At 55.8% G+C, this 13,174-nt stretch overlaps 2 protein-coding genes across 4 annotated transcripts in view; both read right to left on the reverse strand.

The window, feature by feature from the left end:
- PARVB (parvin beta) overlaps positions 1–13,174 on the reverse strand; it is a 238,171-nt gene that overhangs the window by 100,468 nt on the left and 124,529 nt on the right. The gene's annotated exons all lie outside the window — the stretch shown is intronic.
- The window catches only part of PARVG (parvin gamma), a 28,472-nt gene that overhangs the window by 4,658 nt on the left and 10,640 nt on the right, over positions 1–13,174 (reverse strand). For 2 of the 3 annotated variants that reach the window (XM_060164923.1, XM_060164925.1), the window contains exons 6-11: positions 12,543–12,658; positions 11,325–11,380; positions 8,510–8,532; positions 6,345–6,403; positions 6,055–6,123; positions 3,905–4,006 (exon numbers count right to left, since the gene is read on the reverse strand). In XM_060164923.1, coding sequence (XP_060020906.1) covers positions 3,905–4,006; positions 6,055–6,123; positions 6,345–6,403; positions 8,510–8,532; positions 11,325–11,380; positions 12,543–12,658 — 425 coding nt within the window. Of the gene's footprint in view, positions 1–3,904; positions 4,007–4,844; positions 4,930–6,054; positions 6,124–6,344; positions 6,404–8,509; positions 8,533–11,324; positions 11,381–12,542; positions 12,659–13,174 lie in introns of all 3 variants that reach the window. The other variant, XM_060164924.1, reaches the window with a different exon arrangement.

The following is a 13,174-nucleotide window of genomic DNA, read 5'->3' on the forward strand; positions in this document are numbered from 1 at the left end:
AGAGGCCACAACAGTGAGAGGTCCACGTACCGCAAAAAAATAAAAAATAAAAAAAAATTATTGAGCATCTACTATGCGCTGGCCACGCAACAGGGGCAAACCCAGACCCACTGCCTGCCCTCGTGGAATGTGAGAATCGCTGCCATCAACTAGGGCAGTGATTGCACTTGTTTCTATGAGTCACACTCCTCGGCGATGCCCAGTCTGACCAGGAGCCGCTGCCCCAGGCTCCAGCCTGATCCCACCACGCTCCACCCAGAGCATCATTTTTCTTCCGCGCACAGTTTGAGATGATGAAAGTATGGAGCTGAGAGAAGGTTACGACCCAGAAGGATGCATTCAAATCGTCCCGGGGAGAAGTAATTGCATGTAGGAGGAAGCCAGAGACTCTTGGCCCTGTGCTTTCATTTCCGCAGAGAAAATGACCGCCTCTCTCCTCCACCCGGACGCCTCTTCCCTCAGGGAACGGCAACCTCACGTAGACGTAGACGCCGTTGGCAAAGGAGGTCTGATAAGGAGAAATTCAATGGCCAGAGGCCACGCTGCAGAGAAAACAATTCCTCGGAAAGGCCGCTGTTCCTGCGCTCTTCTGCTAATGACTTCCTCGGCATTTTTATTACACATTCCTGCGGCTGAGATTTCCTACAATAGTCCATACAAACGCATCCTCGGGGTCTGAGCTGAGAGGCTGCTTCCTTCCCCCCACATAGATTTGTGTTTCATCTTTGGAAGCCGGTCCTGAAGCCGGTCCTGAAGCCGGTGGAGTTGGCAGGCTGCCTGCACACAGGGGCCTTGGAAGTCGGGACGTTTGTCCCTGGCTTGTAACTAACTAGGGGTTGGAGGTGAGCAAATAGTGATCACACCTTGACATCCCATTACTCAGGTGTGACATTCCCCAACACCTGAGTAACAGAGAGGGGACCCCTGTGCTGCTCTGAGCCCCTCGTCCCCAGGGGGCCCACGTGTGACCTGCCCGTCTCCATCCTCCCACCCTCATCACACGTGGGCCTCCTGCCTTGTGGATGAAGGTCAGTGCCACGGTCTCAGCCTCACTCTGACCCACCTAAGCCCCCCGTCCCTGCAGCTCCGGGCGAGCCTCCTTCTGGGCCCACCACCCCGCCCCCATCTCCCATGGGGCTCCCCCTGGCTCCCCCGGAAGGACGCAAGGAGGCGGCTCTGGCTTTGGAGATGGACAAGCCTTGATGCCAGTCTGACCTCGACCCTAACTAGTGGTGTGCTCCTGACCAGCTTACTAGCTCTCTCTGAACTCAGTTCCCCCAGAGCAAAATGGGGATGGGCAATAGTTCCTACTCAGAGGCCCGATGTGGGGAGGAATTAGCAAGTTCATCCAGGGAGGCGAGCACCTCCCTGGGCCCAGTTCCGCATCGTCTCTGCACCGCACACCACAGGGCTCTCCCGCCTCCGCACCAAGGCCGCAGGGCCTCCTCTGGCCACGAGGATAAAGAGGAGGTGACAGCACCCCAGGTCTGAGCCTGCGCCTCGTGTGTTCTGCTTTGTCTCTGTGTCCCTGCGGTTGCCGTGAAAAAACCATGCCAGGCTCACTGCCAGTCTCAGGAGGAGGATGGGAAGCATGTGGCACAGAGCTGGACCGCCCCAGTGACCCCAGCCTAGATGGCCTGACGCCCATCCCATCCCGCACGAGTGGCGGAGCCCAGCCAAGCCTAGAGCAGCCGAACCCGGCCGACCCGCAGATCCATGAGGATGAAGGATTGCAGTTACAAGCCACTGGTTGTTTGGGTGGTTTGTTACACAGCATTTTCGTGGCAATAGCTGATCAATACAGTGCCTGGTGAGGGACAAGAACTTAGGAAGTGCTGACCACTGTTTCTACCACCACTAGAGCTACAAACACTGCACTGCTCTAGCCTGTTTGCTTCTCAGCTCTTGGGAATCTGAGCCCCAAATCGATCTTCAAGTCAAGAGCCCCCCTGCCTCCTGGGAAGGTGGAGATGATGCCCACAAAGATGGCATCTTCCTGCTGCAAAGGGGGAAATGTGGGCTGAGGGGTGGGTGGCCAGTCCTGGTGTCAGACCTGCCACTGAGTGGCTGGATGGCCCGGCATGTCCCAAAGCCTGTTTTCCCCTCTGTAAAATGAAGATACAACCCTGCCCTGCCTCCCTCGCAGGGGTATGGAGTGAGGGAGAAGTGGGGTAAAGGGCCAGGTGAGGCCGGAGGCAGGTAGGAACTCCAAGAGGATGTGAGAGTAGCCGTGGTTCGGGGCCCCATAGGATGCCCAAGAGCTCAGAGGGGATAAGGTGGTCAGAGCCGACCACCCGGCTAAGGGGTTGAAGCAAAGCAGGAAGCAGGATGGGCCTAGAGAACGGCCTGGGGAAGGTCTGGAGATGCCAGAGGCCCAGGCCGACCAAGGAGCACAGGCGGGGGGTCAGGCAGGCTGGGAAGGCGGGCCTGGAACATTCGGCAGGGGACCGGGTAGGTCAGGCTTGCGGCCAGAAGCAGGGACAGACAGGGCTGCGGATGTGTGGGGGCCAGGCAGAGATCAAAACTGGAACTGGGCCAGGGTCAAGGGTGTACAGGCTCACCCCCCAACCCCAGGCAGGCCTTGAGGTTTGAACCAGCCCCAGGGCCATGGGCACATCAAAGGGGACCAAAATCTTTCCTTTTCCCAGAAACTCCCCAAGGCTGGCACTGGGAACCGGCACCCAGCCCTGCCTGGTGTCCCCTCTCTGTGGAGGGGTGAAAGGGTGCCCTCCTACCCTGGGGTGCCGCTGAGCCGTCCCTGGGACCCTGGTGCAGACAGAGAGAAGCTGGCCACCTGGGGTCCTGGGCGGGCCTGGGGGACCAGGGACCACATGCCCCTGTCTGAGGGGTGGCAGGGCAGGGGCTGTGAGCACATTTTAGGGGCAAAAAGCCTGAGGTGCAGAGACCAGAGCCCTCCGCCTGGACTAACGCAGCCATCTCCCAGTCAGCCCCCCAGACTCCAGGGTCCACATGGGAACTCCTGACCCCCACAGGGCCAGAAGCCCTGCCACGTCCAAGCCTTGGCTGACTCTGTTCCCTTCCCCTGGGGGTGCCCTCCCTAGTTCACGCTGCGAACCCAGCCCTAGGCAATTTCACGGCCACCTCTCACGCAAGGCCTCTCCTGGCTGCTGCAGATCCTGCGAACCACGCTTTCTCTCAGGCCCCGCACCGGCCCGCCCACCACGAGCCAGGGCACTTCATCACAGCCCTAGAACACCGCACACCACTGAGGGCCCAGCGCGTGGAGAGCGAGCCGTCCTCAAAAGCAGCAGCTGTGTGGGATTGTCTTTATGGCCCACGGGGCCTGATGCCAAGAGGACCTCAGAAAATGATGGATCCGGTGCATGGGTGAATGGGTGGGCGGACAGGTAGATGGATGGATGGGCAGGTGGTGGATGGATAGATGGATGGAAGGATAGATGGTCAGGTAGATGGATGGATGGATGGATGGGCAGGTGGATGGATGGGTGGATGGAAGGATAGATGGGCAGGTAGATGGATGGATGGGGAGGTGGATGCATGGATGGAAGGATAGATGGTCAGGTGGATGGATGGATGGGTGGGCAGGTGGATGGATGGATGGATGGGCAGGTGGATGTATGGATGGATGGATGGATGGATGGATAGATGGGTGGATGGGTGGATGGATGGATGGACGGATGGGTGGATGGATGGGCAGGTGGATGGGTGGATGAATTGCGTGGATGAGTGAATGAATAAGTCAGTGGATAGGTGTGAGGGTCTATGGGTGAGGCTGGTGGATGGATGGGCAGACATATGGACAAACAAAGTTTCCCATCACCCTTACTTCACCTGGAAGTGAATAAATAATGACTGATCATGCCAATTTCCTAGATCTGTCTACCTAGAGGTAGACCCCTAGGAAAATCTTTGGAAAACTTACCATTTCCGCAGGAGATTTGGGAGTGAGATAGAATTCCTTCAAGTGCAGGAAGAAGCCTTCCAGTTGTCCAATCAGCAAGAGTAAGATGACTCCATCTGCAAACTACAAAGGAGGGAATGGGAGGCAGATAGCCTGGAGGATCCCCTCTGCCTTTTACAGGCTGTGTGACCCTGCGGAAGTCACACAAGCTCTCTGAGCCTCAGGTTCCTTTTTGAGAAACGGGGACGACACCCTGACCTCGCAGAGTTGTTGTAAACAGCAGCAGGTCTAAAGCAGTTATTGGTTGCCTAGCACAGAGCATGTGCTCAATAAAATGAGCTATTTTTACATCTTCTGTAAAATAGCTTCAAATCATTTTTTAAACCACATACTGTTCCATGAGCTACAGAAGCCCAGGCGGAAACAGAGTTAAGTATAAAATAATTCCATCAGGAAAAGGCAGAGAACAGCACACCGGGCTCATTTTGCTGGCGGCCACATTTGTATTGGTCTGTTTTGTCTGTATGTTCACAGATAAAGCTGTCATCCTAGCACCAGCACATCATATGCTAATATAATCGTATTCAATCTCTTCAAAGACACAAAATACAAGATTGAATGTTGGAGGAAAAGCCACCACGCGAAGTCCTTAATGGAATTTCCTCATATTAGGTCTGTTCTGATGCTATTAGTTTGGCATATTCCCTGGTAATACCACCAAAATACCAGGGACTTTAATATCCCCTTTTATCCAGCAGTCAAAATACCATCGTCACATGTGCCATTATTCTCCAAATGTCATTATTTTACCAAGGGAGAGATAAAGATGAAACGGGTAGAATGTAAACCTAAGAAATCATCTTGTTTATTCCCACATAAAATACAATAAAACCAGAAATGTATTGTTTATTATGCGTAGACAGTGTGTCAGGTAATACACATCATCTCATTTCTTACTCACAGTTCTCTGAGGTTGGTATCCCTGCACCCATTTTCAAAAAAGAGGAGCCTGAGGTTGAGAGAAGTCCAGGTCCAAAGCCACACAGCTAAGGTGGAGGGGGCGTCCTCAGAGCCCAGAAGCAACAGGTGCCCATCTGCTATCTCCACCCTGCAGTGTCACCACACCACGTCACACACAGACTTCTCACATGGCCGCCGTGTGAGGTGGTGATGGAGCACAAACTCTGGCCTCAGCGACCTGGGTTCAAATCCCAGGTCCACCAGTTAATCACTGTGTGACCTTGGACAAGTTAATTAACCTCCCTGGGCTTAATGTCCTCATCTGTAAGATGGGATAGTATCAGTTCCCACCTAAAGAGTTTGTTGGGAGGAGTCAGTGAGTTAATGTACGCAAAGCACTTTGCTCAGGGCCGGGCACATGGTGAGGGCTGTATCGGCTTTAGCTACCAGGCACAGGGGTGTATCTACCCCGTTCCCCACTGGCTAATGTCAGGCTGTGCCTGAGACATCAGCTGCTCCAGTGACCAGACCTGACCTCACCACCTGCCCCCAGTCATGCTGTGTGAGCAAAACCCACGTGGCCCGACGCCTGCACCACCACGCCCAGTTAATGCGCCCAGGGCGCAGCAGGCTCCGTTGCTGCCCTGAAGGCCCTGGGCCGGCAATTAGCTTCACAGCTTCTCTGCGCCCCACTGTGTTGAGGGAAACCACAGGGCACAGCATCCTCGTGGAGGCCACGACCCACTGGGGAAGGCTGACCGCCTAAGACTCTGTTCCTGCCCCGGAACAGTGGGCCGGGCAACTCAGGGAGTCCGCAGACCCGGGGCTGTGTCGGCACCTACAACCCCTCCTGGCACACGGCTCAAGCTCATAAACGCTGCGAGCGAATGCAGTTAGGGAAACCTCATGTGCTTTGAGTCTTGGGGTTGGAGAGACCAAGATTAATTTTGAAAAAAGCCGAAAAGTGGTTATTTTACAATGAAAAGTATAACAGCATAGACAAACCCTGAGATCCCCACTTCACAGGATCCCCGTCGTGCCCCCGATTGGCAATACCGCCTACCAGCAACATCCCCATTGGAGAGGAGGACCCAAGGTTCCAAGAGGTGACACACGCCAGGCCACATAGGATGGGCCCAGGCTCCCAGTGCCCTGTGGAACCCCCTCCCCATGCCCCTTCCCTGCCCCAGACCCTGCAGCTGAGTCCCTACCTGGGTGTCCAGATTCTGCACGGACAGGCCCAGGCGGTCCAGCTTCTGGTTGACGAAGTTCACTATGGCCTACCCAGGGAAGAACAAAGGCCCCAGGTCCCCAGCTCGGGTTTGCGACCTTCCCACTTGGGGTCACAAAAAGGCCCCCGCACGGCACCCGGCGCACAGCAGTTGCAGAGTGAGGACCCGATCCCTTTCCCTTTGCCCCACTCCCACCCCCAGACTCAAGGCGGGTGGGCGGTGGGTGGGCGGGTGGCAGGAGGTACTCTTGGAACTTTGACCTCTCTTACCTCTTTCACAGCGTTCACTTTCTCCGGAGCCAGCTTAAATAATTCGTCAAAGACGTCCTCTGCAGACAGATCCATTAAACACCTCATTACGATGCTATTATCTTTGGGCCAAACAGGGACTTTTTTCCACCAAAGTTTCTCAGAATAACCAGTCTCGAGGGAGATGTAGTTTTATCTCAAGTTTCTTGAATTAAAGAACAGGTCTGGGTCAGAGTCACTGCTCCCCTGGCTGTGTGGCCTGGAGAGAATCGCCTCCCCTCTCTGTGCCTTGTTTTCCTCCTCTGTAAAGTACGGCTGATAATGACTACTAGGTGGGATCACTGTAAATATCCTGTCTGGGGGCAGATAACACACTTGTGATGGTGGCTGGGCACACAGTAGGACTTAAATAAATGGTCGTCTTTCCTGCCGCGGACACCATCCCTTCCTCTGGGAACTTGCCCTGCCTCCTGCTGGTTCCCTGCTCCACCCACAAGCCCACGGGAACTGCCATAGGTGGCTGAGCAGGGACCAGCCCCGCACTGACTCTTGGCCCAGCGGTCTCCTCCGCAGCGTTTGTGGATTGGCAGAATAAGGGCACCCAGCCCTCCCAGAGAGTCTGAACTTTGCTACAGCGCACAAAAGACCAGCGCCCTCAGTAGCTGAGTCATGCCCAGGGAGCTGCATCTTAGCAGCTCAGGCCACGGGTCCAGCCTCAGAGATGCCAAGTCCTCAGACTAATGTCCTTTTCCCACAAGCTGCATTCCTATTGTTCACAGCTATGCAGAGCTTCACCTTCCCCTGGGGAGAATGCTTCGCAGGCACTGAATACCCAAACGAGTAGAAGAATTTCCCTCTTAGTTCTGCCAATCAGCTGCTGTGTGACTCTGAACGAGTCACTTCACCTCTCTGTGCCTCAGTTCCCTCATTAGTGAAGGGGGAAGAGTAGCACCAGATAGCATCATGCACGTTAAAATGCCCCATAAACCAATAAACATGGTGGAAACACCTGTGGTCCCTCCCAGACCCCTTGGCCTGTGGTCAGTGAAATTGTGTCCCTGAAGGAGCCAGGAATTCAGAGGCCAATGTGCATGCGGATGGCACAGGCCAGAACAGGACGGATGTGCTAGAAATGGTTTTAAGGAAGCCCGTTTCCGTGGCCCTGCCCCTCATTGTGTGACCCAGCCTCATGCAGCCCCCTAACAAACACTGCTCCCTGGGCGACCCCTGTGTCCTCCGGCTGCCCCTCCACACACGCACACACAGCCATCCGACCAGCCTCCCTCGTGCCTCCCCTCTCCTCCCTTTCCCCACTCAACCTTTCTCGGCCCCTGTTCTCAGAAGCCCCTCGCAGGTCGCTATTTCCTCCTCGGCAGGTGAGAATCCCTTGCCCATACAGCTCTTTGTCCCAAGTGGGTAAGGTTCAAGGAGGAAAAATAATGTTAAGATGGATGGATGATGAATGGATGGGTTGGCAGATGGATGGATGGATGGATGGATGGATGGATGGATGGATGGAAGGATGATGAATGGGTGGATGGATGGATGGGTGGGTGAATGTACGGATGAATAGATGAATGGATTGGTATAAGGATGGATGGATGACCAACTGGCCAGGCAGACTGACTAAGGAATGAATGAATGAAGAAGGAAAGGCTGGGTTAATCAGTTGATTGGTGAAGATCTCTGTCACAAAAGTAGCAGCTAAATTAGTGAATAATCACTATTAAGCACCTACTCTGTGCTAAGCACATTCACAAGGTATCTCTTCACCCTCACCACCATTCTAAGAGGTGGGTGCCATTATTAATCCCATTTTACAGATGAGGAAACTGAGGCACAGACTGGTTCAGACACTTGCCCAAGTTCACGTGGCTAATAAATGGGGGAATTAGTGTTTGAACCCAGGTTGCCCGGCTCCAGAGCCCACACACTGCACACTCCATAGTTGCTGCTGATGGGAATTATAAATCTCTCTGCCCATGTGAGCGGTATCCTAAGAAGGAACAGCCAGATCCATGGACGGACAGACAGAAGGAGGGACAAACGGACAAGAGGGCGCGAGATACACACAGCAGACCACAAAGGAACCGTGAGCACACCCAATGATCAACCTGTCATCATGACACGTTTGTCTCCACACGTATCCAGCAGAAAAAGATTCCCTAAATTAGGAAAGTACTCACTCGAAGGTTGGTCCTTGTCTGTGCTAAAGGGAAAATTGTAGGGGGGAAAAAAGGAAACACATGGTTAAAAAAAACATCCTCAAACCTGTAATCTCTTCATATGACAAGACCCGGCAGTGGGAAGGTTGACAAAGAAACTGGCCAGCTGCTTTCTCCTGGCAGCTCTGTAAGCAGGCGGGGCCCTCGTGAAAAGCAAATGGCAAACGAGGTTCAAACCTTCCCCTGAGGCTCCCACACCTGGAAGTGTCTGGACTGTGTCCTTTTCGTGGTTGCTGTTTTAGTTTGCAGGGGGCATATTACACACACAATAAAAACACACACATCCTAACTTTAGAGCTGGTGCATGTTTTTACATGCACACGCGTGTGTAATCACCACCCCCAACAAGGCACAGAACTTTCCTAGCACCCCCAATGTGCTCCCCCATCCCATTACACCCCACAAGGTTACCACTGCTCTGATCTGTCTTGTTGGCCTTTCATTTTGTCTGTTCGTCTATGGAATGAAATCGTATGTACTCTCTAGTGTCTGGCTTCTTTCACTCCCTTTTTATTGTTTTTGAGTGGTTTTTCTCTGACTTTGTTGCTAAATTCTCCGCCCCAGTGCACCTCCTAGAAGCAAGGTTCTGGGCCCCAAGTAGGCCGAACTCTCCCTGGAGAGCCGGGCGGCCCCTCCGACCGTGGCCCTGGTGGGTGGAGAGCGCAGCCTGAGACCCAGGGCTCAGCACGGGGGCAGCTGCCAGGAGGGGCACACGTCCCTGTGCTGCCCTCACAGACATTTCCGAGCTCATCAGAGGCTGAGAAGGGTGATTTTAGGGCTATGAAGGGAGAAGGGGTGCAGCGCCCGTGACCGCTAACTGCACCCTCTCTCTCAAGTTCCCCAAACACGGAGTCTGAATCTTCAGCCTTGACAGGGCCCCGTGCAGAGCCGCTCAGCGGCTGGGCGACAGGGAGGTCATTTAGCCTCCCAGAGTCGGGGTGGAGCTGTGGTGGTTCGAGGGGGGGACAAGCCCTCCTCCCAGGGTGACCTTGGGAGGGTAAACGGGCCGACGAGTGCACGGGCCCTGCTGTCAGGAGGGACCAGCAGCGGTCTGCTTCCTCCGCCCTTGGCCATGCTCGGCTCACCGTCTGGACCACAGACCTTACCGTCATCGACTGGCAGAGGTTTGAGCCCTTCCCCCCACCCCATCCTCAGTGAACACCCAGGAGCCGTAGACCGGAAGGACCTCAGGGCTGGGGGCGTACAGGAGGGGGAAGGTCCCCTCACCTACATCACCTATAACTCTCACAGCAGCCCCAACAAGTAGGCACGGGTCCCCCTTTATCAGAGGCGTGAAGAAGCTCAGAGAGGGGGAGTGACTTGCCCAAGGGAACACAGCTCAGACATGGCTGATCTGGGATTTCAGTCCAGGTGGGGCTGGCTGCCCAGCCTGTGAGCAGAAGAGAACTGAACTCACCCAGCTGGGGTTGCTGAGGATAAAATGGGTTAAGGGATCTGAAACAGCCCAGTGCCCTGCACACAGTAGGCCTTCAGTAAGTGTTAGACCAGAAAGGAGAATCCACAACTTTCCTTCAAAAGGAGCCCACTCTCAGACCAAAACTGGAAAGACCTTTGGCCCAGACCGGGGTGGGCTGCGAAGTGGGGAAGCCAGGCAGCCACATGTGGCAGTGTCTGGAGAAATACCGCCCGGCAGGGAGAGCCAGGGCCCCTCCGCAGTTCTTGCAACTTTGCAAAGATGAGAAACATTCTGCCTGTACCCAGTCAAGATTCTACAACTCACAGGGCAGAACAAGCATCCCAGGGGCCTGCAGCAGGGCTGGGCTCCCGCCCAGGGAACGGGGCAGGGACCTGGCAGGTGCCCGGAAGTGTGAGCCTACAGGTGGCAGGAGGGAGGGACTTTGGCTGGGGCCAGTTACAATCTCCAACGAAAGGGAGTCCAGGAATGCAAGACGGCCATGTCTCCCTGGAGAGACAATGCAGCTGGGGTGTTGAGGGCTTGGGTCGGGGGTGCGAGGTACATGGATGGTTTCCTTTACCACCCAGGCAGTCAGGAGTTTAGTCCATAGGCCAGCCTGGTCCCGCACTGCTAAGGCCCTTCTAAAGGTTGAACTGCGGCCTGCAGTTCAGAGACGCCTAATGGGACCCCCTGCTTCTCCCAGACCCCCGGACTCTGCGGCTCTCTTGTTGCGGAGCGCACGTGCCCGGCCCTCGTCCCGATGTGAGCGTTTCCAGCTCTGCCACGAAGCACATGCTGTGCAGGTGGGTGTCGAGGCAGAGGGGAGAGCTCATTGGCTGATCGACCTCTGGTGTCCTGCGTGCGCGGACAGGCGAAAGGCCGACAGCTGGCTGACCCGGGCACTCCAGGTCCCAGCCCCACCCCGTACACAGTAGGTGCTCACTAAACACTGGTGGTACGAGTGAGCCCTCTGCGCCCTTGCCTCCTGGCACCGGTTGGAAGTTTCACGCCCGGCTGCGGAATCTCCCTGCCATGGATGAGGGTAAGGCTTCCCGGCAACACCCGGCTCCGGGTGTTAGGAAACCAGCCTGGGGTTGGGGTCCAGAGACCCCAGTTTCCGGGTCCCTCCTGGCCCCCAGTGCCTGCAGTGTGACCTCATGACCGAGGGCCAGAGCCCTTTCCGCCCCCAGCTCTGCCTGTTCTGCCGGGCTTTGCGGAGGGTGGAGGGCGAGCCCTGTGAGGGCCAATGCGGGCCCCGCGGCAATTAGGGCGGTGGGCAGAGTGAGGGCCCCTCCCAAGCAGGTCAGGCAGGTCTGCCCCGCCCCCGGCCCCAGGCTCCGCCCCTGGTCCCTCCCTCACCCGCACTCAGTGAGCTGCTCCACCGACATCTCCGATTTCAGGCCACTCTTGGTGCTCTAGGAAACAGAAAGGAGGATGGAAAGGGGGAACCACAGAAAATTCTAGGACCACGCCTGCCACGAGAGGAGACTGTAGTGGCCAAAGCAGCCCCAAGGGACCCAGTTTGCTCTGCCTCATCCACTCCTCAAGGGGGCCTCCTGGGCAGCCCTCACCACTGGGGCCAGCTTAATTGTCCTTCTTCCCACAGGCCTTGAGCCCCACGAGGATGGGGACCGCGTCTGCCTCGTTCCCCAGGTATCCCCAAAGTCTGCCCAGTGCCTGGCTCACAGGATATCAATGGACACGTGTTCATCTGAATAACAAATGAATGAGTGGGTGAATGAATGAATGAGTGAGTGGGTGGGTGGGTGAATGAGTGAATGAGTGAGTGAATGAATGAGGAGTGAATGCATGTAGGAATGAAGTCACCTCTGATTTACACACGTGTAGACAAAGCCATGACACTGCTCCGTGGAGAATTCAAGTCAACTGTTTTGAACAAGTAAGAGAGCATTCTCCTGAGTTTGGCTGGACTCAGCGTGTTCTGTCGGGTGGGGTAAAGGAAGCCGGCTGCTCCCCAGGTACCCAGGGGCTGGGGGAGGGGAGAGCGGAGAGCGGAAGCAGGTGGGGCCTGTTTCTGGTGCCCGGGGTCTGTCTGAGAGAGAAAGCATGGACTCCCGGGGCATCAGCTGCAGCAGAAGTCCTGCACATGCTAGACAGGGAGCACCCCGTGGGTGGAGAAACCCAGAAAGGTCCCTGGAGCCTTCGTCACACCCATCTGTCGAGGGATGAGACCATCACAGTGAGAGGGCAGTGGCTGTGGCCCGGTGTTGCGAAGACTCCAGAAAGGCCGTCAACAGATGGCCACTTATGGCCCATGTGGTTGCCGTCAGCCAGGACCTTCGTGATGCCTCAGGTAGGTGCCGTCTGCTGGGTAAGTGGGACTGGCCGGCCCACACAGACCTCCCCGTGGCCTCACTGGACTCAGCATCTCCCGCCCACAGCTCCAGCCCAACCCCCCACTGCTGTCCTGATGGGATTTGGTGTTTCTCATGGCTCCCTGGAACTCACCCCAGTTCAGCCCCCGCCCCGTGCAGCACGCCCCCATCCAGGGTGTGGCGATACGGCCGCGAGATGTTCAGCCAGCAGGCAGGCATCCTCCGGCGCCCTGCGCCTTACCTCCATGATGATCACCTCCACCTTGACATTGGTCGGGAGGGACAGGTCCGGCTGGAAGCACTTGGCCAGGGCCACGAGGAGATGCAGGGTGGCCAGCAGGTCCTTGTTGAAGATACCTGGGAGGGGAGGGGGCACAAGGTCAGAGCCCTGGGGGACGACCAAACCTGGGGCCACGTGGTGGGTTCCTTATCGTCACAACCACCCTCTGCAGGCCAAGGAGCTCTGTGTCCAGCCTTCAGGAGAGGAGAGGTCCGGAGATCTACATATGGAACCTAAAAATAGTCACACTTTGCCCCTGTCATCCCTCTTCTGCAAGTACAGCCCAAGGGCACAATCTACCCTGTGGCCGGGGATTTTAACACACAGATGTTCACTGCAGTGCTGTTTAAACAGCTAGATGTCCTACAGCAGGGCCCTGGGTGAACAAATTGTTAGATTTAAGCTGAATGCGACCTGATTCGGGGCCAACATTACAAACATCAATTATTGGATGTGGCGAAGGTAGTGGCAGGGGACCCAACAAAAACCGGGTTTGAAAACTGTTACATCCTCACCACCCGACCTTGGTGAAGCTATTCAGTGTCTCTTGGCCTCAGTTTTCTCATCTGGAAAATGGGGAAGATGTAGAGGTT

Source organism: Lagenorhynchus albirostris, chromosome 11 (genome assembly GCF_949774975.1).
Source record: "Lagenorhynchus albirostris chromosome 11, mLagAlb1.1, whole genome shotgun sequence".
Lineage (NCBI taxonomy): Eukaryota > Metazoa > Chordata > Mammalia > Artiodactyla > Delphinidae > Lagenorhynchus > Lagenorhynchus albirostris.